General features: G+C 37.7%; 1 protein-coding gene and 1 long non-coding RNA gene across 5 annotated transcripts; one reads left to right on the forward strand and one right to left on the reverse strand.

Annotated features, from left to right (window-relative positions):
- Positions 1–6,654: 6,654 nt before the first annotated feature.
- Positions 6,655–9,006, forward strand: LOC124421887. Its single transcript, XR_006941734.1, has 2 exons — positions 6,655–7,589; positions 7,668–9,006. It is a non-coding gene; the product is annotated as an uncharacterized LOC124421887 (long non-coding RNA).
- A 1,142-nt stretch (positions 9,007–10,148) lies between these two features.
- On the reverse strand, positions 10,149–25,468 carry LOC124421672 (ets DNA-binding protein pokkuri). Of its 4 annotated transcripts, none has more exons than XM_046957132.1 (6): positions 24,154–25,468; positions 17,295–17,646; positions 13,505–13,755; positions 12,724–13,389; positions 12,286–12,535; positions 10,149–11,769 (listed from the first exon to the last, which is right to left on the reverse strand). In XM_046957132.1, exons 3-6 carry the CDS (start codon positions 13,722–13,724, stop codon positions 11,499–11,501), a joined length of 1,407 nt encoding a protein of 468 aa, XP_046813088.1. In that variant the 5' UTR covers positions 13,725–13,755; positions 17,295–17,646; positions 24,154–25,468; the 3' UTR covers positions 10,149–11,498. The 4 variants fall into 4 exon arrangements, with proteins under 4 accessions (XP_046813088.1, XP_046813091.1, XP_046813087.1 ...); XM_046957135.1 differs by lacking the exons at positions 17,295–17,646; positions 24,154–25,468 and adding exons at positions 14,529–14,771; positions 14,884–17,270; XM_046957131.1 differs by lacking the exon at positions 17,295–17,646 and having other exon boundaries at positions 24,154–25,457.
- Between the last annotated feature and the right edge of the window lie 326 nt (positions 25,469–25,794).

The following is a 25,794-nucleotide window of genomic DNA, read 5'->3' on the forward strand; positions in this document are numbered from 1 at the left end:
TATATTACCAGAGAAAACCGCTCCGAAATTAAAATTTTAAGTAATGGAAGTTTATATTAAAATAATTTTAAGTCCCGCGAGCGAATCAGACATTTTATTGTTTAAATAAATGAACTATTGTTTAAATATTACTCTATTCTACCCCGCGTGCAATAAAAATCGTTTAGATTATTATAAAATTATGATAAAGTTAATTTATAAGCTTTAGTGTTTAGAAAAGAGAATCACGAAGTGCACACGTCGGAGTGCAAGAGCAAACTAAGTCGCGATCTGTCAAAGTCGTGAAAAAGTGCGTTTATGTTTATGTCACAAGAGAAAACCGCACCGAAATTAAAATTTTTAAGTATTAGAAGTTTATATGAAAATTATTTTACGTCCCGCGCGCGATTCAGACATTTTATTGTTTAAATAAATGAACTATTGTTTAAATATTACTCTATTCTACCCCACGTGCTATAAAAACCGTATAAATAATTATAAAATTACCGAAAATATTAATTTATAATCTTTAGCGTTTAGAAAAGGGAATCACGAAGTGCACACGTCGGAGTGCAAGAGCAAACTAAGTCGCGAACTGTCAAAGTCGTGTAAAAGTGCGTTTATGTTTATGTCACAAGAAAAAACCGCTCCGAAATAAAAATTTTTAAGTACTAGAAGTTTATATTAAAATTATTTTAAATCCCGCGCGCGATTCAAACTTTTCAATGTTTAAATAAATGAACTATTGTTTAAATATTACTCTATTCTATCCCGCGTGATATAAAAACCGTATAAATAACTATAAAATTATCGAAAATATTAATTTATAATTTTGAGCGTTTAGAAAAGGGAATCACGAAGTGCACACGTCGGAGTGCAAGAGCAAACTAAGTCGCGAACTGTCAAAGTCGTGAAAAGTGCGTTTATGTTTATGTCACAAGAGAAAACCGCTCCGAAATAAAATTTTTAAAGTAATAGAAATTTATATTAAAATTATTTTAAGTCCCTCGCGCGATTCAGACTTTTTATTGTTTAAATAAATGAACTATTGTTTAAATAATACTCTATTCTATCCCGCGTGCTATAAAAATCGTATAGATAATTATAAAATTATCGATAATGTTAATTTATAAGCTTTAGCGTTGAGAAAAGAGAATCACGAAGTGCACACGTCGGAGTGCAAGAGCAAACTAAGCCGCGAACTGTCAAAGTCGTGAAAAAGTGCGTTTATGTTTATGTCACAAGAGAAAACCGCACCGAAATTAAAATTTTTGAGTACTAGAAGTTTATATCAAAATTATTTTAAGTCCCGCGCGCGATTCAGAATTTTTATTGTTTAAATAAATGAACTATTGTTTAAATAATACACTATTCTACCCCGCGTGCAATAAAAATCGTTTAGATTATTATAAAATTATCGATAATGTTAATTTATAAGCTTTAGCGTTTAGAAAAGAAAATCACGAAGTGCACACGTCGGAGTGCAAGAGCAAACTAAGCCGCGAACTGTCAAAGTCGTGAAAAAGTGCGTTTATGTTTATGTCACAAGAGAAAACCGCTCCGAAATTAAAATTTTTGAGTACTAGAAGTTTATATTAAAATTATTTTAAGTCCCGCGCACGATTCAGGATTTTTATTGTTTAAATAAATGAACTATTGTTTAAATAATACTCTATTCTATCCCGCGTGCTATAAAAATCGTATAGATAATTATAAAATTATCGATAATGTTAATTTATAAGCTTTAGCGTTGAGAAAAGAGAATCACGAAGTGCACACGTCGGAGTGCAAGAGCAAACTAAGCCGCGAACTGTCAAAGTCGTGAAAAAGTGCGTTTATGTTTATGTCACAAGAGAAAACCGCACCGAAATTAAAATTTTTGAGTACTAGAAGTATATATCAAAATTATTTTAAGTCCCGCGCGCGATTCAGAATTTTTATTGTTTAAATAAATGAACTATTGTTTAAATAATACTCTATTCTACCCCGCGTGCAATAAAAATCGTTTAGATTATTATAAAATTATCGATAATGTTAATTTATAAGCTTTAGAGTTTAGAAAAGAGAATCACGAAGTGCACACGTCGGAGTGCAAGAGCAAACTAAGTCGCGAACTGTCAAAGTCGTGAAAAGTGCGTTTATGTTTATGTCACAAGAGAAAACCGCTCCGAAATAAAATTTTTAAAGTAATAGAAATTTATATTAAAATTATTTTAAGTCCCTCGCGCGATTCAGACTTTTTATTGTTTAAATAAATGAACTATTGTTTAAATAATACTCTACTCTATCCCGCGTGCTATAAAAATCGTATAGATAATTATAAAATTATCGATAATGTTAATTTATAAGCTTTAGCGTTGAGAAAAGAGAATCACGAAGTGCACACGTCGGAGTGCAAGAGCAAACTAAGCCGCGAACTGTCAAAGTCGTGAAAAAGTGCGTTTATGTTTATGTCACAAGAGAAAACCGCACCGAAATTAAAATTTTTGAGTACTAGAAGTTTATATCAAAATTATTTTAAGTCCCGCGAGCGAATCAGACATTTTATTGTTTAAATAAATGAACTATTGTTTAAATATTACTCTATTCTACCCCGCGTGCAATAAAAATCGTTTAGATTATTATAAAATTATGATAAAGTTAATTTATAAGCTTTAGTGTTTAGAAAAGAGAATCACGAAGTGCACACGTCGGAGTGCAAGAGCAAACTAAGTCGCGATCTGTCAAAGTCGTGAAAAAGTGCGTTTATGTTTATATTACCAGAGAAAACCGCTCCGAAATTAAAATTTTAAGTAATGGATGTTTATATTAGAATTATTTTAAGTCCCGCGCGCGATTCAGAATTTTTATTGTTTAAATAAATGAACTATTGTTTAAATATTACTCTATTCTACCCCACGTGCTATAAAAACCGTATAAATAATTATAAAATTACCGAAAATATTAATTTATAATCTTTAGCGTTTAGAAAAGGGAATCACGAAGTGCACACGTCGGAGTGCAAGAGCAAACTAAGTCGCGAACTGTCAAAGTCGTGTAAAAGTGCGTTTATGTTTATGTCACAGGAAAAAACCGCTCCGAAATAAAAATTTTTAAGTACTAGAAGTTTATATTAAAATTATTTTAAATCCCGCGCGCGATTCAAACTTTTCAATGTTTAAATAAATGAACTATTGTTTAAATATTACTCTATTCTATCCCGCGTGATATAAAAACCGTATAAATAACTATAAAATTATCGAAAATATTAATTTATAATTTTGAGCGTTTAGAAAAGGGAATCACGAAGTGCACACGTCGGAGTGCAAGAGCAAACTAAGTCGCGAACTGTCAAAGTCGTGAAAAGTGCGTTTATGTTTATGTCACAAGAGAAAACCGCTCCGAAATAAAATTTTTAAAGTAATAGAAATTTATATTAAAATTATTTTAAGTCCCTCGCGCGATTCAGACTTTTTATTGTTTAAATAAATGAACTATTGTTTAAATAATACTCTATTCTATCCCGCGTGCTATAAAAATCGTATAGATAATTATAAAATTATCGATAATGTTAATTTATAAGCTTTAGCGTTGAGAAAAGAGAATCACGAAGTGCACACGTCGGAGTGCAAGAGCAAACTAAGTCGCGAGCTGTCAAAGTCGTGAAAAAGTGCGTTTATGTTTATATTACCAGAGAAAACCGCTCCGAAATTAAAATTTTAAGTAATGGAAGTTTATATTAAAATAATTTTAAGTCCCGCGAGCGAATCAGACATTTTATTGTTTAAATAAATGAACTATTGTTTAAATATTACTCTATTCTACCCCGCGTGCAATAAAAATCGTTTAGATTATTATAAAATTATGATAAAGTTAATTTATAAGCTTTAGTGTTTAGAAAAGAGAATCACGAAGTGCACACGTCGGAGTGCAAGAGCAAACTAAGTCGCGATCTGTCAAAGTCGTGAAAAAGTGCGTTTATGTTTATGTCACAAGAGAAAACCGCACCGAAATTAAAATTTTTAAGTACTAGAAGTTTATATGAAAATTATTTTACGTCCCGCGCGCGATTCAGACATTTTATTGTTTAAATAAATGAACTATTGTTTAAATATTACTCTATTCTACCCCACGTGCTATAAAAACCGTATAAATAATTATAAAATTACCGAAAATATTAATTTATAATCTTTAGCGTTTAGAAAAGGGAATCACGAAGTGCACACGTCGGAGTGCAAGAGCAAACTAAGTCGCGAACTGTCAAAGTCGTGTAAAAGTGCGTTTATGTTTATGTCACAAGAAAAAACCGCTCCGAAATAAAAATTTTTAAGTACTAGAAGTTTATATTAAAATTATTTTAAATCCCGCGCGCGATTCAAACTTTTCAATGTTTAAATAAATGAACTATTGTTTAAATATTACTCTATTCTATCCCGCGTGATATAAAAACCGTATAAATAACTATAAAATTATCGAAAATATTAATTTATAATTTTGAGCATTTAGAAAAGGGAATCACGAAGTGCACACGTCGGAGTGCAAGAGCAAACTAAGTCGCGAACTGTCAAAGTCGTGAAAAATGCGTTTATGTTTATGTCACAAGAGAAAACCGCTCCGAAATAAAATTTTTAAAGTAATAGAAATTTATATTAAAATTATTTTAAGTCCCTCGCGCGATTCAGACTTTTTATTGTTTAAATAAATGAACTATTGTTTAAATAATACTCTATTCTATCCCGCGTGCTATAAAAATCGTATAGATAATTATAAAATTATCGATAATGTTAATTTATAAGCTTTAGCGTTGAGAAAAGAGAATCACGAAGTGCACACGTCGGAGTGCAAGAGCAAACTAAGCCGCGAACTGTCAAAGTCGTGAAAAAGTGCGTTTATGTTTATGTCACAAGAGAAAACCGCACCGAAATTAAAATTTTTGAGTACTAGAAGTTTATATCAAAATTATTTTAAGTCCCGCGCGCGATTCAGAATTTTTATTGTTTAAATAAATGAACTATTGTTTAAATAATACTCTATTCTACCCCGCGTGCAATAAAAATCGTTTAGATTATTATAAAATTACCGAAAATATTAATTTATAAATTTTAGCGTTTAGAAAAGAGAACAACGAAGTGCACACGTCGGAGTGCAAGAGCAAACTAAGTCGCGATCTGTCAAAGTCGTGAAAAAGTGCGTTTATGTTTATGTCACAAGAGAAAACCGCTCCGAAATTAAAATTTTAAGTAATGGAAGTTTATATTAGAATTATTTTAAGTCCCGCGCGCAATTCAGACTTTTTATTGTTTAAATAAATGAACTATTGTTTAAATAATACTCTCTTCTATGCCGCGTGATATAAAAACCTTATAAATAATTATAAAATTACGGAAAATATTAATTTAATAGTTTTAGCGTTTAGAAAAGAGAATCGCGATGTGCACTGGTCGAAGAGCAAAAGAAAACTAACTCGCGGACTGTCAAAGTCGTGAAAAGTGCATTGATGTTTATATTACACGAGGCAACTACTCCGAAATTAAAATTTGTAAGTAATAGAATTTTATATTAAAATCATTTTAAGTCCCGCGGGCGATTCAGAATTTTTATTGTTTAAATAAATGAACTATTGTTTAAATAATACTCTATTCTACCCCGCGTGCAATAAAAATCGTTTCGATTATTATAAAATTATCGATAATATTAATTTATAAGCTTTAGCGTTTAGAAAAGAGAATCACGAAGTGCACACGTCGGAGTGCAAGAGCAAACTAAGTCGCGAGCTGTCAAAGTCGTGAAAAAGTGCGTTTATGTTTATATTACAAGAGAAAACCGCTCCGAAATTAAAATTTTAAGTAATGGAAGTTTATTCAAAAATTATTTTAAGTCCCGCGCGCGATTCAGACTTTTCAATGTTTAAATAAATGAACTATTGTTTAAAAAATACTCTCTTCTATGCAGCGTGCTATAAAAACCGTATAAATAATTATAAAATTAACGAAAATATTAATTTAATTGTTTTAGCGTTTAGAAAAGAGAATCGCGATGTGCACTGGTCGAAGAGCAAAAGAAAACTAACTCGCGGACTGTCAAAGTCGTGAAAAGTGCATTGATGTTTATATTACACGAGGCAACTACTCCGAAATTAAAATTTGTAAGTAATAGAATTTTATATTAAAATTATTTTAAGTCCCGCGGGCGATTCAGACTTTTTATTGTTTAAATAAATGAACTATTGTTTAAATATTATTCTATTCTATCCCGCGTGCAATAAAAATCGATTTGATAATTATAAATATATAGATAATTCTAATTTATAATATTTAACGTTTAGAAAAGAGAATCACGAAGTGCACACGTCGGAGTGCAAGAGCAAACTAAGCCGCGAACTGTCAAAGTCGTGAAAAAGTGCGTTTATGTTTATGTCACAAGAGAAAACCGCTCCGAAATTAAAATTTTAAGTAATGGAAGTTTATATTAAAATTAGAAGATTATATTATTATTTTATTATACGCAACTATAAGACGGAAAGACACGGTTAAGGAACCGCGAAGACGTGATCTGACGATACTAAGAAATAAATAGTAGGTAATAAAGAATAAATTAAGAAGTATGTAAGAGTTAACTAAGAAACAACTAATACGTGGGAGACAAGCAGACGCAACTTGTACGCAAGCCAAATACAATCCAATAATAGTAGTTGCATTCATTAGTTTATTCTTAATTATGAAATCAGTATAAATAATTTTTTTGTTATCTGTTAACATAATTATACGCATAATGATAATAAGAATAGGGATATCGGTAATAATATTTACAGAATAATAATAATTATATTAATATTAGTAATAAAACTAAGCGCTAGAATGTATCAATATAACTACAGCAGGTAAAAATAAAATATATCTTGAGAAAAAGTGGCCAACGAATGTACGTACTGTAAAAGTTTGTATAAATTAATGTGTCGGCATAATTTAATGTTTCAACGCGTTGTATGCTATAGTGGAGAGAAATTGGGAACAACGAGGGCTCCGGCGACTATTGCTGCAACTTTCACGCTAGATGATGCGCATGAACTTTTTATATATTACTTTTATTAAATAAACAATAGTCTGTTTCTCTGAACATTACATATACATATTTTTACACCAAACATTTTACACCAACATATTTTTACATTGAATTATTTCAATGCTTTCTCATTACAACGATGATACTGATAATATTCTTTCTACTTTCCAGTTTCCGAACGACGTCGCAACTATGCCCGAAGCTGAGGAATCGATTGTTGTACGCTACTATATAAAGGCAATAATCTCGAACGACGGGCGGGTCTCCTTCTTTCGATAGAGAAAAATCTCTGATTTTAAAAGAATGCAGGGATCTCCAAGATGTCCAACTTTCGTTATCAGCTACATCGCATCTTCCTACATTCCTTTCTTTTCTTTATAATCTTCTTTTCCACGTTAAATCGTCGAGCGATGGAATCAGTGTTGTTGACTTTTCTTCCAAACGTGATCCATTACGATAGCTGTGGGATGAGAGATTTCAAGAGATGTCTTATTGATTCAATCGTGCAGAATCGAGCTGGATTTTGGTACAAATGGAAAATACGATTAATTGGAATATAAATTATTTGGGTAAATACTATTAAATAAGAAGAAACATAACGTAAATGAAGAAACTAAATTATTTATAATTATCACCAATAATTCTAGATTAAAATGAGCTGTTGAAAACAGCGATACCAAGCACGAATGAGAACTATTCAAGGGAATATCCCTACCACAAGGTTACAACGACGTCTCGTCGGCTGGTCCTCTTATATCTCTACATTTTTCGCTGGTTTGTAATCCTATGTAAAACGTTGGACTATATCTATTATATCATCTAGTAATGTCCATTTTATTCTGTTCAATATAATGCGGCACGGTATAACCATACATGTATCCTCTAAATAAAATTGCAAATATTCATTATAAAAATGGCATACCTACATTGTGAAGTAGACAAAACCATTTAAAACGAAACTGACTATACAGTGTAGGAGACAAAACTATTTGAAAAGTAAACAGAACCGTCTGAAAATATCTATACTTCTCTAATGAAGTAATCAAAACCATCGGAGAATAATTCTATTATTTAGTAATGCAAATGAAACCGTAGAAAAGCATAAAAGATTAGTTAGAAAGAAACCCAGTCGCAACACCGAACGAACAGATGCAACCCATCCTCGAACAGGTGTAGAATAGACGAAATATTGTAGAAATATGGTAAATATTGGAGGCTACGATACTTACTAGATGTAGATTCATATAAATATTCATTGCTATTTTTGAAATAAAAAGCGAAAAGGAAAGAACAGGTATATTTCACGTTTAGATCCGATCTTGAAGAGCCACTCTACTAAGGTACGACAATAATAAAAAGGTGAGGCTTCGATAAGTAAATAAGTTTATATTTACAGCGATTATCGTTCACCTTATTTTCGCAACAAGTTACATAATAAAAGTGTCGCTAACTTCTAGTTTCGATATATTTGCGCAGGATGAGTAAAATGTATAGTTTTTCCCATTGATTTAATCAATAAATTTTTTCATTTATATTCGTGATTCCCCTGCGTGAATATTAAATATTACATTTATATATACTATAAATCACGTTTTTTCTCTTCCCATCGGTTCACGTGTTTATGTACTTATATATCGCAAACACAAATCTATAAGACACACGTAGTTATAGTTTTCTTTAAACAACGTTATGCATTTATTATTACACGAGCATGTATGCTCTTGCCTCTTACATTCGTAATTCATTATTTTCACTTTGTTATCATAATATAAAAATCACAGCATACAAGAAGCCTAATACAACTTATCGATTTATCTTCATGGAGTACGGTCACAAATTTGCACGAACGTTCACTATATTTTTCAGATTTTCAATTTTATGTTTTTGTTTTGTGCAAAAGTACTACAATAATCATGAAAAGCGGCTCTCTCTCTCTCTCTCTCTCTCTCTCTCTCTCTCTCTCTCTCTCTCTCTCTCTCTCTCTCTTTTACGTATATTTACGTATTTTTCTCCCAATCAGATCTCTCGTAATTCACGTAAATGATTCTAGATTGAAATCGTGGAATGTAAGCCACAATCGCGTCAGTAACAGATATATAAATTTCGAATATAAATTTTGGTAGTAAAAATATATATATATATATTTATTTGTTTGTTTATCTATACATAAATTTGTGTGTGTGTATATGTGTGTGGTATGCGTGCGAACGTGTGTGTGTGTGTGTGTGTGTGTGTGTATGTGTGTGTGCGTGGATGTGCGTGCGTGCGCGCGTGCGCGCGCGCATCTGTGTATATATAACTCTGGCCCCGAGTTTCCATAAAATTCTTTTTCTAGTTTTTTAATAGAGTTCTTTAATAGAGGTTTTTCCATCATTTTCTCCGTACGATAATAACCTATATACATTTACAATATTCTTAAATATAGTCCACACTATATATAAATTCTATGTAACGGTGCGCGTACATTTTTACTCACCAATTACTATTCGTAATTAGACTATTTCAAATTGTTCATTTAAAACAATCGATGAAATATACATACACAGTCTTATTAACTAGAAAAATCGTCCTTGGCACAAATGACAGCTTAAAAATGAACTAGGCCGCGAAGCATTAACCGTAACGACATTTTCGTTTTAATAACTTGACAATAACGAACGTAGAACGAAAAAAAAATTGACGATGATCATTTTTATCTCATACGTTATAATCATCGAAAGAGGTGTAACAGAAAATAAAGTTGTTTTTGTACTAACAACGCTCATTAATTTGAAACGTACAACGGAATAAAATTATCGAGATATATGTGTGTGAATGTCGCTAAATCGTTTACGAATAAAGTTTCCATATGGATGCAGACATTGCGCATATCTTTTTTATGTTCGCTCTGATAATATGATTTATTAGTAGTATACTATCGCGCGTATGTATATATATATATATATATATATATATATATATATATATATACACACACACACAGACACACACACACACACACACACACACACACACACATATATATATATATATATATGTACATATGTATATACATACATATGCGCGCGTGTTGGTTTGTGTATGTGTGTTTATATACGTATATGCATATATATATATATATATATATATGTACGTATATGAAAACATGTATATACGTATATATGTACATATACATAAATTTAGGCATACGTAAATTAGGTACATATACGTATATAAGTATATTTAGTCTAAATTTGAGGAGAGAAAGTAAAACTAAAACGTTTCGCATTAAAAAGAGGGTTTCATGAAAGAAGATATGGAGAAACATTAGCGGAATATCCGCAAACCTTTAAGCTTCACTGAAGCGTCCACCGATTCGACACGACGATTCACCGCTTAAACTAAAGTATTTTTCCACGACGGTTATAACGAATCATCATGTATTACGAAGCGTACAATAATAGGCAATCCAGATCTTTCGCTTTTTACTAGAGTCGATATGTTGGGAGAATAGCATGGAGATGGTGATATCTTGATTCCACAAGGGAGTAACTTTAACAAAGATCGCACAGAGATCTCCTGGCAAGTATACCTTCGACCAATTTTCCCATTTTTCAGCTTACGTTGTCTTATTGAATATTATGCATTATATAATATCCGAATTTAATAAAATATTATATTTCGTAAATATCTCCTTAAAAAACCACGACATCCTACGATATCCTACGTATTACACGTAATTTTTGTTAAAATATTTTGCACGCTTATTGAAATCCATCTAAATAAGTTTAACGTCCTTTAATAACCGTGTGTTGCTCGGTAACCGATAGCTATCATCTGATTGCACTTGAGTAAGAGGCATTAATTCATAATGGACAATGATAAATCCCACGATATTTACTCATTCTTATGAGTCCCATATTCCTCAAGAGAAATGGTTCATAATCACAGACCGCTAAAATCTTACCCACCATTATGGCCCGATTATAAAGGCTCTCATTAAATCTTGGCTTTCTGTTAGGATCGTTCTCCCAAAAGTCCTTAGATAAAAGGGAGAGGAATCTTGTACTATTATAATCAGCAATAGATTTTTGACCGATGTATGGACGAAATTCGAGAGGCATCCTTTGGCATATCGCGTTTGCCACCGATAGAAATATCTTGCTACGATCTTCTCGATATCTTATATTCCTTATATTCTTGATTCTAGGCGATTCTAGTCGATTTCAATCGATTCTAGAATTGGTAACCAAATGGCGATATCCACTTCTTCTAAAGACTTTCATCACAGCTACCCTCGGAAATGCGTCCTCAATCGTATCCAACGACGTCGGTATAGATACTGGACGGCCTTTCGTTGTCTTTTCGCGTACCGTTCGGAGGCATCCAGTTTTAAAACGAGAGCCCGCAACATATTCGCATTAGCGCCAACGTCCAATGATAGCGTACTATCGTATGTAATCGTGCGCTGTCGCGCGATATCAACGCTAGGACCCTCGTCACTTCCTCTCTTCCGGTTCCTGACTGGCCTTAACGAGATTATACGCGTGACTTCTGTACTTGGTAGGTGGATCGTGTAGCGGTAGAGGCTGCTCGCTCGACGGTTGATTCATAGTGGACATCGAGAGATCCGTCGGCATGTCCGCTTCCGTGTCCAGACCGCTTCCGGTCATGCTTCCCTCCTCCTCGGGTTCCGATTTTATTCGCATTTGTTGTCGCAACAAAGATATATTCTTTATGTTCTTCAACTCGGTTGGATTTCGGAGAAACCTATGAAAAATGAGATGGCATGTAACGATATGATTCATTTATATTATAACTTTTAATAAATAGATCACCAAACTTTAAGAGCATCTGCTCACTGTAACAATGAAAAAAGTCATATAAATATGAGTTCGGAGGTACTTCCTTTCCAAGTTATAAATATTTTTTTATATGAAAAAAGACTTTAAGAATATTTGGCATTGTTACAACACTTCATTACAGAAACTACTGAAAATGATGCATTTATGCATGCTTCGAATCGACCTCACATGAATTGTCCATGTGAGGCATGGTGTAAATAAACAATGTGTGGTGTGTATATATATATATATAATGTATACACGAACGCGCACGCACGCAATAAATACGAATATCTATACGTAATAATATATATATATACATATATATATATATATATATATGTGTGTATGTATATATATACATATATATGCATGCAAATGTGGCCTGCACAAACGTCTTCATTCGTGCCGTGCTGTGCCAATATGCACATGATATACTCACTGATAACAATGCCGCTCTCCCTGGACTTTCCTAAGTATGTTTACGCGATAGTAATAACGTAAAGCTCTGCTCATCTTGTCATAATTCATAGACAAATGATTTTTCTGTATACCCCATAACCGTGCTAAACCAGGAGGGTCAACGATCTTAAAAACTCCAGTCTCTCGACTCTTCCACGCTATATAATGTGTATATCGTTGAGATGGATCGTTGAGTAACTGTTGAAGAAAATCCCATAAAAGCCTCCCATCTGCAATAAAAGAAAGAACGAATAAGATTATATCAAAAGTTGAAGAAGAATCGTCATATTCTATATCCTATATTCTATATTCTATATGTATATAAATATATATATATAGAAAGAGATATATATATATATATATATATATATATATATATATATATATATATAGATATAGATATAGATATAATACGAACTGGTATTAGGTTCGGACGAGTCGCTAGGAAAGAATTCTCTCGCGGTATTCGCGGCGGCCTGCCTATATGCACCCGAAGTAAGTGGCATCATTTGGGAAGGCAGCGTCGGACTCGGTTGATCCTTAACGCAAACTTCGCTAAGTCTTTGCGCAGCGAGTGCCGTAGGTGTCGCCGGAGGACTGTTACTTCCTCCTACTTGATGATTGTCCTCGTCCGAATCGCTCTTATAAATCTGCGTCTGGTTGCCATCCGCGTGTCCAGGTGAACCAGCCTGGCTATCGACAGACGGTGCCGGAGACAGAGTAACGGAATTGGCGGACATCAGTGAGGCCAGATTTGCGGCGTATGGATTTTCAGTCCACGTAGGCGTTGGCGGGTGCGAATGAGGACTGAGCGGATAAGCTGATGGTCTGGTAGGTGTTACAGGACTACTGGGAAGGCACCTCTGTAACTGATTGAAATCGCGCGCAAGCATCGCCAAGACATTGTGCAAGACGTCACCCGCCCCAGGGCACCTTTCGCCAAGATCGGCTTTCGTTAGGAGGCAAAGCGCCTTTCCGTTCATCTGGAACATATCCATGTCGAATTGGGGCAAATCAAATTCCCTTTCGGCCCACCGTAGAAACGCGGCGACGTCCTCTCTTGACCAAAGTCGTGGATCGGAGGCTGTGAAAGAAAAATATCCGGCATCGCTTAATTATCCCTATAATATCCATATAAATATGAAATCCGTTGTAATAATTATCTGACTAGAACATGGCTTTCTTGCATCTCCTCTCACCTAAGCTCGCAGGCAGGTGCGTCTTGAAATCAAGCAACGGACTCGGTGGTGGATGTGTCGTTGGCGGAAAATTCATACTGGGTCCGTATCGCCAAAGCAAATCCGTTGGGCTAAAGGGCAACGATATACCCGGTGGTAGTCGAGAATCCATCCCGGTTAATCCGCTCGCGGCGGAAACCGGCGGTAATTGTGGCAATTGAATCGTTGGCAACAATTTCATAACACGCCTCAGATTTCTGACTACTGTTTTCCTGTAAAGAAAAAAATAAATGCCTACGATATAACAATAATAACAATAATAATAATAATAATAATAATAATAATAATAATAATAATAATAATAATAATAATAATAATAATGTGATAATAAGAAGAAGAAGAGGAAGAAGAAGAATAAGAAGAAGGAAGATGAAGGTATGCGAATGCGACATGTACCATATACGTATACGTGCCATATAAAACATACATGCCAGATAGGAAAAGAGTGGATCGTTCTACGATTCGTTACTTGACGTAAGATACGAGATGATGATTTGTATCGATCACCCGCGAGGGACTACGCTAATTCGACTCCGAGCTCTCGTGTCTCTTGAGACTATGCTGTCTCGTACGATAGACATCCGAAAGGTTTGCGATCATTAGCATATAATGTAGAAGCATACAAAATGGAAGACAGCAGGAAAAGGTGTATCCGTTCTCAATGTAGATTTGCATAACTTATTTCCATCGACGTCGAAGTTATTTTCGTTCTTGAGGATCTCTCGCAAAAAAGGTCTACGACAGCAAATAATCGAAACTCCTACAATCATCTATCTGCCACGTTGTAACATTTCTTACCGATTATATTACTTGTACGAACTATACGAACAGCTATGTACGTCTTTCAATGTCGGTCAAACTGTTGATTAAATAACGATTCACGTAATTTCATGCTAGACATACGAAATAGGTACGTAGGGCATACGAGTAGCGCGCATCGGGAGAGTAACTATCTACGTAGTAAAGTATGAGAGTCAAGCTATACCAGCGTAGTCGGTGTCACTTTCTCGAAGAGGAAGTAGGTAACTACACGTTGCTAATATACGTAAGTATATGCACACGAAAAGAAGAAGGCGCCTGTGGAGTACGCGTATTCTCACGCACATCTCCAAGGATTAAGTCGAATGCAACTTGTCTCTCTCTCTCTCTCTCTATTAATTATCTATCTACGTATGAAGCAGGAACTCATTTATTTGAGGGTCGCAAAGAATAGTCGTCGATCGATTCGCTGAAAAAAATTATGCAATTTTGATATATGCTTTTATTTTTATCGCCAATAAGTGAGCGCATATAAGTTCGCACACAGTCGTATGTGTGTGTCTCGTAGCGTTTGAAAGTACCTATATACAACCAGGAAACAGAAGAGCTGCGGAAGGTAACGGCGAAAGGGGGAGATACGGTGAGTCGAAGGAGGAAAATCCTTGCCTTGCTTCGAGAGGAATTTAACATTTATCATATAACGCGTGTTCCAACGCAACGTCTGTTCTCTTCCACAATCACACACGATCCATCGTATCTTTCTCTCCTCGATCCCGTTCTTCCGGGTTCTTTGCCGGAGAAGACATATACCTACATCCCGCTTCTCTTACCCTTACTTGCGCGGTTACATCGATAACAGGTGGTTTCTATTCGGTTTTGTCTCTCAATGATTCAACGATTAAGCTTTAAGCTTTACGTTACAAGCTCGATTATGTTACAAGTTACGTTAAAATCTTTTAGATTTAAAACTTGAGCGCCTCTCTCCTAGTCGTCCAAGACATTTTTCCTCCATAATAAGGAAAATCGAACGAACGTTTTCTATGAGAGAACATCCGTATTGTATAAACGCCGAAGAGCGAAAGCAAAATAGAGAGGGAGAGAGAGAGAGAGAGAGAGAGAGAGAAAACGAGCAAGGAGGATAAGTAATGACGAGGAGGAAATATGCAAGTTCTTAGAAAATTACGCACTACCAATACTTGAATAAAATGAATTAAAGTGGATGTTCGATGTTGTAAAAGATGTTGTTGAAGAGAGCGAGTAAAGTAAATCTCTCGTATGTGATATCTCTTGTGTAGGAAGGGAGAAGCCTTGATACGCGGGATGAACGTTGATAATCCGAAATAATGTGATAAGAATGTCATTTCAAAGTAAAAGGTCTGCGCGTTGAACATTTATTTCTTACGAGTTGATAAAATCGATAACAGTCGATCAATAGGATAAATCATTCTTCGAAGAGAAGCGCGTGGTAAGCGTTACGCGCTCTTAACGTAATCATTCGTTACGCGTGCGCCTATATAAGCGTTCCTCTCGCGTGGCTCCAAATCGGTCGACCGATAGCAGCCGAGATCAGACGGAGAAAGTCGAGCGCCTACGCTCGAAGCGTAACGGCACATACAGAGCTACCGGATTCTTCTCCCACTCCTTATACATACATATATTCCTTTTACCAGAGATCGAGGAACAAGGAAGCATTCTTTGATCCCATTTATTTCATCTTTCTTCATCGATCTTTACGGATTTTTATCGAACAGCATGATATATACCACGATCGATGAAATCAAAAGCAATCTTTACCAATTCTTCATACCATATTATCCAATTTAACATGTTTTTCTTTCTTAAGGAGTTCTATTTGAATATGCTATATCATTCAACAAATTCCAATATATTTCCAATACGTTCCTCAATTAAAACGCAAATAGAAAGACGTCTACGTGCCTTATCGTATATCATCCGATGACGATGCCCCAACGGCAACGAAACGTTAATTCTTTCCGTAAATCTATAAACCGTCTTAATCGCACGATTGCGCGTGCGTAAAACATCAATGCGGAAAATAAAGTTCACCGAATGGCGATATTTGTCTTGGTGCATACGCACGTAACCTTGTAAAACTTTCAACGATTTTGCCGAATAATCCCAATTAAAAAAGATACTCTCTCTACGTACGGTAAGTAATATATCATGAACGTGTACAGCTCCGAGCGATAAAACCGTTTCTAACGTAAGTCCGATCATCCCAACGTATAATATTACGCATACAAGCTCGCATATACATATACTATACCAATATAATAATATAAATGTATAAACATGAGATGCTTCTGTATTCTTTTTGTTTACGAGAGACTTATAGCGGGTTATCGCTCGCGGTGACACACTAAGTCGAAGCCAAAGTGCCGCAAAAATCATTCCTCGTAGGATCCTGCCAATGTTGTTGCTCGTCTTCAATCGTATCGTTGATTATTTATCAACTCGAATATTCGATTATGTGACTTACATTCTCAGTGATCGTAAATAATTATTATTGGATTTGATCGAGTTTTTCGATCAATAATATCTCATTAGCTACACTCACTTTTCTTCTCTGGAAATTTCTATTAAAAGCTATTATCAAATATTCTTTGATTTCGATAGTTACATACGTTACGCGACTACATGCATAGGTGAGGCATGATACAATAAGAAGAAACCTGCAAACAATGATCATCGACCATGAATCGTTAGCGTCGAGACGTAGAGCTGAGACATGTGTGTGTGTGTGTGTATGCGATCGACATGTCAATAACTCTTCGTGGAACATGTTTTTTGAATACCGACAACGTTCGAGATAGTGGACGATAATGGTGCTCATTGAAATCATTGGACTTTCCGTGTTTCTTTCTTTTTCCTTTCGTACTTCCATCCTGTAGCTTTGTCGTTTTCTCTCTCTCTCTCTCTCTCTCTCTCTCTCTCTCTCTCTCTCTCTCTCTCTCTCTCTCTCTCTCTCTACCTCGTCCCGTCTTCTTCGCGTTTTTCTCTTTCCGCGTGCCGTGCACGCTGGCATACGTCCGTTCACGAACGACAGTCGAATATCTAGGCGCAGTAAAGGGGGGCGGACGGTACGATGTCCACGAGCACGTGTGAACGCAGCCTAACTATGTGGGCTGTGCACTCGACTGATAAAACGCTTCAGCGACGTGTCAGTGACCCTCCTCCCTCCCACTCTCTCTTTCTTCTTTAAATGCGCGTGCGCTCGCTCTCCTCCTCTTTCCTCCCTCTTCTTCTTCCTTCTTCTTCGCTCTTATCCGACATCTTCATGATGTCTGTCCAAGGCTTGGAAATATTACGCTTCGCGTTCGTATCTGCACGATTGAAAAAGAAATTAACTAAAATCGTTATAATCGCAACGATTCTAACGATTCTAACGATTCTAACGATTCTAACGATTCTAACGAATAAAAATTCTTGAAACATTATCGCTACGAATGTATCGTTAAATAATGGAAAAATATAACGATGCGTTGCGTTTATCGAAAGGATAGAGGAACGATACACCAAACGCGTTAAATGTTTGGGGTTGATTGACTCGAGATCCAGAATCAACCGATTCCAAGAACTCGGACGATACGAATTGACCTCATGTTTGAGAACTACTGCTTGTGTTACAAAGAACAGCGACGAGCCCTCCGATGCACGTGCATGCGAGTAACGTCGACCGGAAGTCGATGGAAAAAAAAGAAAAAAAAAAAACCTAGTTCACCCTCGTCACTCGGCACCAGCTTCTCTTCATGGGAACCAACCTCCTCTTCTTTCTCTCACACATCAGCGCGCGCGCACGCACGCACTGCGCCACACGTACGACTCGTTTCATCTCGATCTTCCTCATCTCTTACGCTACGCTAGAAGAGGTCTGTTCAATTTCTAACTTATCGTATAAGTAATTCTCTACTTGCCAACATATGGACTAGGCTCCCTTTGTGTGTCGACGTTTGCTCTTTCGAGAAAGGAAAATTTCTATTGCCGGCCTATAGATTTCAAGATAGGAAAGAAAAAGAGAACGTAAAAGAAAATGAAAAATGCAAGCACGAGAGACGAACCAAATTCTCGACAGTATCACTCTCTCTCTCTCTCTCTCGCGCGCGCGCGCGCGCGCGCACGTTTCTGAGTAGTGTTATTTACATTTTTGTCCAACAATCAAACGGTATCCGCATTCAAACGACCTTCGTATTATTCGTATCCATTGCGATTTTATTCAAGGATAACTGTTGCTTCTAACCGAAGGCATAGGCGGAAGTTCCGAGTTTGAGAAGGCTAAAACAGAAACGGGATTGGAAATTTCTAAGAAGTTCCTCCTACCAAAAGGCTCATCGTGAAAAGGTGAAGGCCTTTTCTTTAAGAAACAAGAAAGAGAAAAATGAAGAAACGATACACGTTGGCAGGTAAGGCCGACTGGTTGATCCCTTTAATTCTGTGGCCTCTATAACCATTAAGAACGAATGGTGGGAGGAGCCGGTCGCAGGTAGTCCGTAAATCTTCGCCGTCACCTGCATTTTACCTGCCACCGAAGTACCACCATAAGACGAGGGTAAACTCGTGCGCTATATCGCACTCTTGCGCGCATACCTCCTTCGACATTTAAATTAGTAATCAAATAGGTGATTACGTCGTTAATAAATAAACGATACCAGCATAGATCCTACACCTTTCGTAACATGCACTACATAAAAAAGATAAATATCATTTAAATATCATTTTATAGGATAACAATGTAATAAAATGCATATAATCGATAGAATTAAGTTTTCTAAAAGTATCAAGAATTTTTACCGTACAAGAGTTAAACGTGCCAAGAAGGAAGTATACAATAATAGAACGCAAGCGCGCGCACGCGATCGAGTCCGCTATGCATCCTACCAAATAACAAAGTATCAAACTATAAAATGACAACATTGTCGACAAAAAACGATATTGTCAACAAGATCGTTGAAGAGACAAATTTGTAATAATCCTCGTGACCTAACGTAAGGACGTCCTTTTTTTGACCAATTATAAGAAAATTTAATACGATGAATTATAAGAAAATTTAATACAATTTAACGCTTAAATTACAAAGTGTTTTCCTATTGATGAATGAAATCTAGATAATGCGACAGTACAAATATCGAAAAAAATTGAAAGAAAAAATTTCAACTCTCGTGGCTTGAAAATTACGGGCAATACGATCGACGAGAATACTTGGATGCGTTGAGATAAAACGTAGATAGGTAGGTCGCACTGGCAAAATTACTGGATGCTTAAATTCGGACCCCATCGTGAGGTCCAAGTACAGAAAATGTGAGGAGAGGGTTACTAGCGGTGGAACGAGAGGAACGAAGGAGGGGTATGAGAGAGAGAGAGAGAGAGAGAGAGAGAGAGAGAGAGAGAGAGAGAGAGAGAACGGGAGGAGAGGAGAACTATCGTCGTGTCTCTTGTCCCGGATCCGCCGACTCGTAATAATAGTTATCCCGACGGCAAGGAATGCCAGAGTTGTTGCCCTGTGAGAGAGCGTCGTACGTGTGAAATACGAGAAGGAACTTCGCGTTCCACATAAAACGAACGGAAGCAAATCGATTTCGATCGGTTTATTTTTCGCAGCTAGCATCTCATCCTGTTTTATCCTTTTATCAAAAACATATTAATTTAATACGACGTTGGATAAGAAACCAATCATTCCATTCGTTCGTCCGCATTCTAGAATAGAATCGATCAAAATCAAAGGTATTATAGGCTAAACAACAAACGGAGATTCTTTTTATTAACTTTGTTATCATTTTGAAATAAAGATATTGATATTGATAAACTTTGTGACTGGACGAGCATAAGCTTTGCTCGTTATGAGAAGACCTACCACTGCTACTTCCCTTTCCTCTGTCTTTTTCTTTCTCGCAACTCCGACCGAACGGATTCTTTCAAACGGCAGCAAGAGGAGCCGGATGCCATCCATCGTGTCCGCCAGTTTCCTTTTGCTTAGTTTTTCGTGCTTGGTCGGTCGAAAGATACGGTAAAAGGCGGGAATACGAAAGGCAGAGTTCCTCTTTCTCTCTCTCTCTCTCACACACACGCGCGCGCGCGCGCGCGCGCTCTTCGTATTTGGTGGCTATAGGAACAATGAGGAAAGAAGAAGAAGAAGAAGAAGAGAGCAAAGTGACGGAAAGACGGAGAGAAGAAGACTAAGAAAGAAAGGAAGAGAGAGAGAGAGAGGCTCTTCGGAAGGGAAAAGATAAAAGATCTGACAAGACGCCAATGAGGCTCCATTCCTCGCCTCTTTTACAAGCGATAAAGAAGAAAAAGAGGACCAAGGTCCGTGCTTCCGGTCCGGATACCGACCGGTTCTTCTCTCTCGCTAAAGCAAAAAGGAAAAAACGATGAAATGGGAAAAGATGCAGACGATATTTCTTCTTCCTTCGTTCGATGAATATATTGCGTTTCATTGAATTTGTCAATAAAAGTATTGAATAAAATGAAGTAGGATGGAATATAAAGAAGATTCGATGACAACGCTCCTGAAGATTTGAAACGTACGATATTAATCGAATGATACACGTAGCATATCGTACGATATGCGATATAGGGATGTACGTGTAAAAAGAAAAGAAAAGAAAAGGAAAAAAAAATGGAAATAATCGGAGATTCCCAAAGCATGGATCATCGATAGGATGAGATCATATTTTGATTCGTTAAATTTTCCAAGCACACCTATAAGAAGACTACGCCGGTGAAACATGTCGTAGACACAATGCGAATATGGCGTTCCTTACCACGCCTTAACTGTCGGAGACACGTCTCGTCTGACGTGTTCAGCCGTTCCTCGAGTCGAGTACCGCGGCGTCGTCAGGCATACGCTTGGTTATTTCTTATAATTATAATAATATCGCGCGAACTAGAAATTCGATTCAAATGAGGATAAATGATCGGATTTATCGGATCAACGAGGAAATGAAAAGATCGAGTGAAAAAAGTCTATGTCTTTAGGCATAGCCTATCTATAGCCGTTCCTAACGATATCGCTTTGTTATCTCGAGCCTTTGAAATTCCTCAACAGTTAGTCTAGACATCCTCCGTACCGTGATCGCCGGGGTACTATCTAAGCGGCGAAACCATAGAATATAAATAGAATTAAATCGAAAGAATCGAATCTTTTGACTTTGTACGAAGGTCGTTTCAAAGTCGGCGGTGCGTTGTCACAATCCTCACAAAGATCGATCGAGCCCTTCCCTTCTGGGTCCTACAGAAATTTCCATTTCTCTTTCCAAGCCACAGTATATACTGCTTCCTCTCTCTTACTTCCGGGTTCGGGGCTCTTCCGGTGAGCTCGACGCAATAGCGTTGAAAGGGCTCCCCCCTCCTCTCGTCCCACTTCCTTTCTCCGCCGCCTTTCCTCCCGCTCTCCTCGCCTTCGTCAACTACGAACCGCTTTCTTACCGCGCCGCCTTCTCAGCCAAGCTCACCCTTCGTGCACTTCCCCTTTTGCCACTCCTCTATCCATCTCTTTACATGTACTATCCTCGCGCACACGCTCGCTCGTTCGCGCGCGCACACCTACTACTATACCTTTTCTCCCCACATTCTAACCATTCTCTCTTTGCTATCCAAGTAGCGCGCTTTTATCTTACTCGCAATCGATCACGATTGCCGTGCACCAAGATTTTCTTCCAGAAATAGAGAGAAAAAGATTTTCTAATCCTAAGACAGGCAGGGCTTTCATGATATTGTACGAAGGACTATCATGACATGAACGCGGCCGCATAAATTTAGCACCTCGAGAGGGAGGTAGGAGAGTAGATGATAGCAGCCGAGGAACCGAAAAACCGTATAGGTATTGTCACTCGGAGAAGAAAAGAAATAATAAAATAATATAGTCGAAACGGTGACGCGTAATAATACGTAAGGCTCTAAGATGTACGTTTTAACGAGCGTAATCCAGAGATAATCGTTATTAGCGATTGCGTTATGACTTATGGGTCGCGAAGCATTACCTACTTACAATTAATAACACGAAAAAGAAGGAAAGAAGAAGACAGGTAAGAAAAAGTCGAATAATAGTGCGAACAAGGTATTACATATATACACACACACACACACACACACACGCCTTTATACCAAGGGTGGGAGTAGATAGTAGAGAAGAGCGAGAAAGAAGAGAGTGGGAAAAGAAACGGCGCGACAAGAAGACGGAAGGGAGCGAAGTAAGAAGGAGAAGACGGAAGAGAGAAAAGAGGGGCCGAGGTGCACGACGGGAGGGAGGGAGTAAGTAATCCGATGGTAGTAGGAGAGACTGGAAACGGAAGGAGGACGTCGGAGCGAGAGGAACGGTAGAGGCAATCGAAGAGACGTGGAAAGGGAAGAGAGTAGAGTGGGAGGGAGAGGAAAGGGAAGGGGAAGAAAGGGAAGGAATGGGGAGCGAGGAAAGGAGAGAAGAGAAGAGACGACCTTTTCAATGTAATCACATCGAGCTTGTCTCAGAAGCGTCGGCAACCAGGAAGCAAAACAGAAATAGGTGACCGCAGCGTGCAGTATGGTGACGGAGACGAATTCCTACAGAAAATGGAGCTATTATTTTCTTCTACTCTGTAATCTTATGTATCTTGTTCAAATATAAACATTGCACTTGCGCATCTATATACATACACATATACGTATGATATATATACATACGTATATATATATATATATATACACACGCATGTGTGTGTACGTATACATGCATATGTACATGTACTAGTCTATCCAATCCCAAATCTACCAAGTTGAAAGAATCACACTGCAACATGTAACGAATCCCGCGAGACCGATTCGGAAAGTTTTAAAATATCACTTTGCTTACCAGATTTGCCACGTGTCGAAAAGAAACGTCGGGAGCGAAAAAGAGTAATCATGTGAATAATTTTTTCTTCCGACTTTTTATACGAGAACTCGCGGATAAGCGTTTAATATAATCGCGCTTATTTCACAACGCGGCTCGCGCAGAGATAGATAGAGATAGAGAGAGAGAGAGAGAGAGAGAGAGAGAGAGAGAGAGAGAGAGAGAGAGAGACGAATACGATCTCCTTTATTCTTCTACTATCATCGCTTCACATTTCATTTACTAATCCGTTCCCCCGTTTTATCGCACTTTCTACTCGATAATAATAATATCTACCAACGGGCTAGGAAAGAAAATCTAAATAAGAAAATGAAGAAGCAAACGATTAGTTCCATACATATGCGACGCGTTTACAAATCGCGTGACATCGGAACGCGTTAAATCCATTGAACTATATATCTAGCGATAACGATAACGATAACGATAAAGACGTTAGGAAGTCGGTTGAAAAAAATCGAAACGAATCTCACAGTTCTCTTCTGTCTCCTTAACGATATTCCATTGTGACGTGAGAATGAAAGAGATGAGGGGGCCTTTACGAATTATCGATATAAAACATTCTCATACCTACAAATATTTATTAACTGCAAAGAAAAAGAAAGATGCGACCCAAATAGCTTATCGTAATTAATAACATAGATCGGTGATATTTCGATTTTTGCGTTTGATCTTTTCTTTTTTCAATTATTCCAATAAGAAGCATATAGATCGCAATGTTGATACGCTCCATCGTTCGTGCTAATCGTTTATCGAAACGAAAAAGGTCTATATTTGATATTCTACTTTCAAACGTTGCCCCGCGTCGCGTTGCGTCGCGTCGCACAGCGTCGCGTCGCGTCGCGTCGCTCCAACGCGGAAAGTTTGAAAGAAGTAAACTGAACGCGTCGGAGATGCGTCTTTACGATAAAACTCATAGAAACATTTGCTTCCGAAATACAAGGAGAAAAAGGATAAAATCGCTGTGTACCTCGATTAAACTATTTTTTCGCAGGTTTATCAAAACCCTCAGCGATACGATGCAGCTTTTGTTGTTAGAGCATCCCCGATCGTCCCGAAGAGCGATCTGCTTCTCTTTTTCCTCTTCCTCCTCTTCTTCCTCCTCCTCCTTCTCGCCACCTCCTTCTTCCGCTTCTCCTCCTTGTGCCGTGGCTGTCGTGTGATGTGACGTACCGTCTCACGATATCATCAATGTGACCCAACGTCGTTCGGTCCCTTAACTAACGTACGTTCCAATGACTTTTTATCGGCATTCACTCGATAAAGATTCTTTTTTTCGAATTCATCGTTCAGTGTTGTACGTCGAAAGACGTAACCGTGGTTCAAATATTTATCTTACGGAGGGAAAAAGCCTCCTCTCCCGTTCTCTCACTCTCTCGCTCTCGCTCTCGCTCTCGCTCTCTCTTTATTACGTACGTATGTATGTACAGACACACGCACGCACGCACACACATACAAGCATACGCAAACGCACGCACGTACGTACAGGCACACGCATACACACGTAAACCCGCCGTCACAATTCTGGATTAACGAAACGTCACTGCTCGCGCACGTGAGTACACGTCGAGGTTAGATGAACGTCAGCGAGAGCTCAACAACGGTTCAGCGATACTGCGCAATGTACTCGACAAAAAATAATAACGACGAGGACGTTGAATATCCACACGAACTGCGTACACTTGAGACTCATTTATCTCTAACAAGTCACAATTTCGTATTAACCATCTGGCCGCAAACAGGTCCTTCCTCCTCGATAAGTTTCCTTCCTTTAGCGGTAGGAAAAATAGGATGAGATTAGAAGGAGGGATGGGAGAGTGATCGAGAAGATCAGAGTGGATATCGGAGAGGGGACGAGAAAGAAAGAGAAAAAGCAAGAGAAAGAGTGGGTTGGTTGACTGGCGCGCGCGCCAGAGAAATACAGATAGATAGATAGATAGATAGATAGATGGATAGATAGATGGATAGATAGATAGAGAGAGAGATAGAGAGAGAGAGAGAGAGAGAGAGAGAGAGAGAGGGAAAGAGAGAGAGGGGGAGAGAGAGAGAGAGAGAGAGAGAAAGATATGCCGGCTTAAGCTCCTCGAAGAGACATTTACTGCTCTTCGAGAGCGGTGGCGGTAGTTTCGCGTAAGCTCTCTTCCTACTCGTTTTTCTTTCCCCTTACGCTGCACACACTCTGTATAGTGGCTGGTCGAGCAAAGTGCAAACGGAGCAACGGATGTAGTAGCGAACGAGAAGGAGAGACACGCGTCTCGTAGCTGGCGAGTGACTAAGCTCGTCCAAGTCGCGCGAGTCATGCAGTAGGAAGTATCGCCTGCTAGCTTGCCGCCAGATTCTATCCCCACTTTGGCATCGTCGATATCGGCAACGCTACTTGGAGAGATGGAAAGAGAGCGCCCTGATCCGCCAGTGGTGTACGCCGCCGATGCGCGCGGCCGATGCGCGCCACCAAACCCCTTGTCCCAGTGGTGTCCAATTCTCGAATAATACTGACCACTTGTTTGGATCGACGAGTTCTCGAGAACAGCCGGGCTTTTCGTTCTCCTCGGACTTGCATCCCAAACATCGAGACACGTTACATCTATTTTCATCTATTTTCATCCTTCGA

This window comes from Vespa crabro, chromosome 2 (genome assembly GCF_910589235.1).
Source record: "Vespa crabro chromosome 2, iyVesCrab1.2, whole genome shotgun sequence".
NCBI classification, from domain to species: domain Eukaryota; kingdom Metazoa; phylum Arthropoda; class Insecta; order Hymenoptera; family Vespidae; genus Vespa; species Vespa crabro.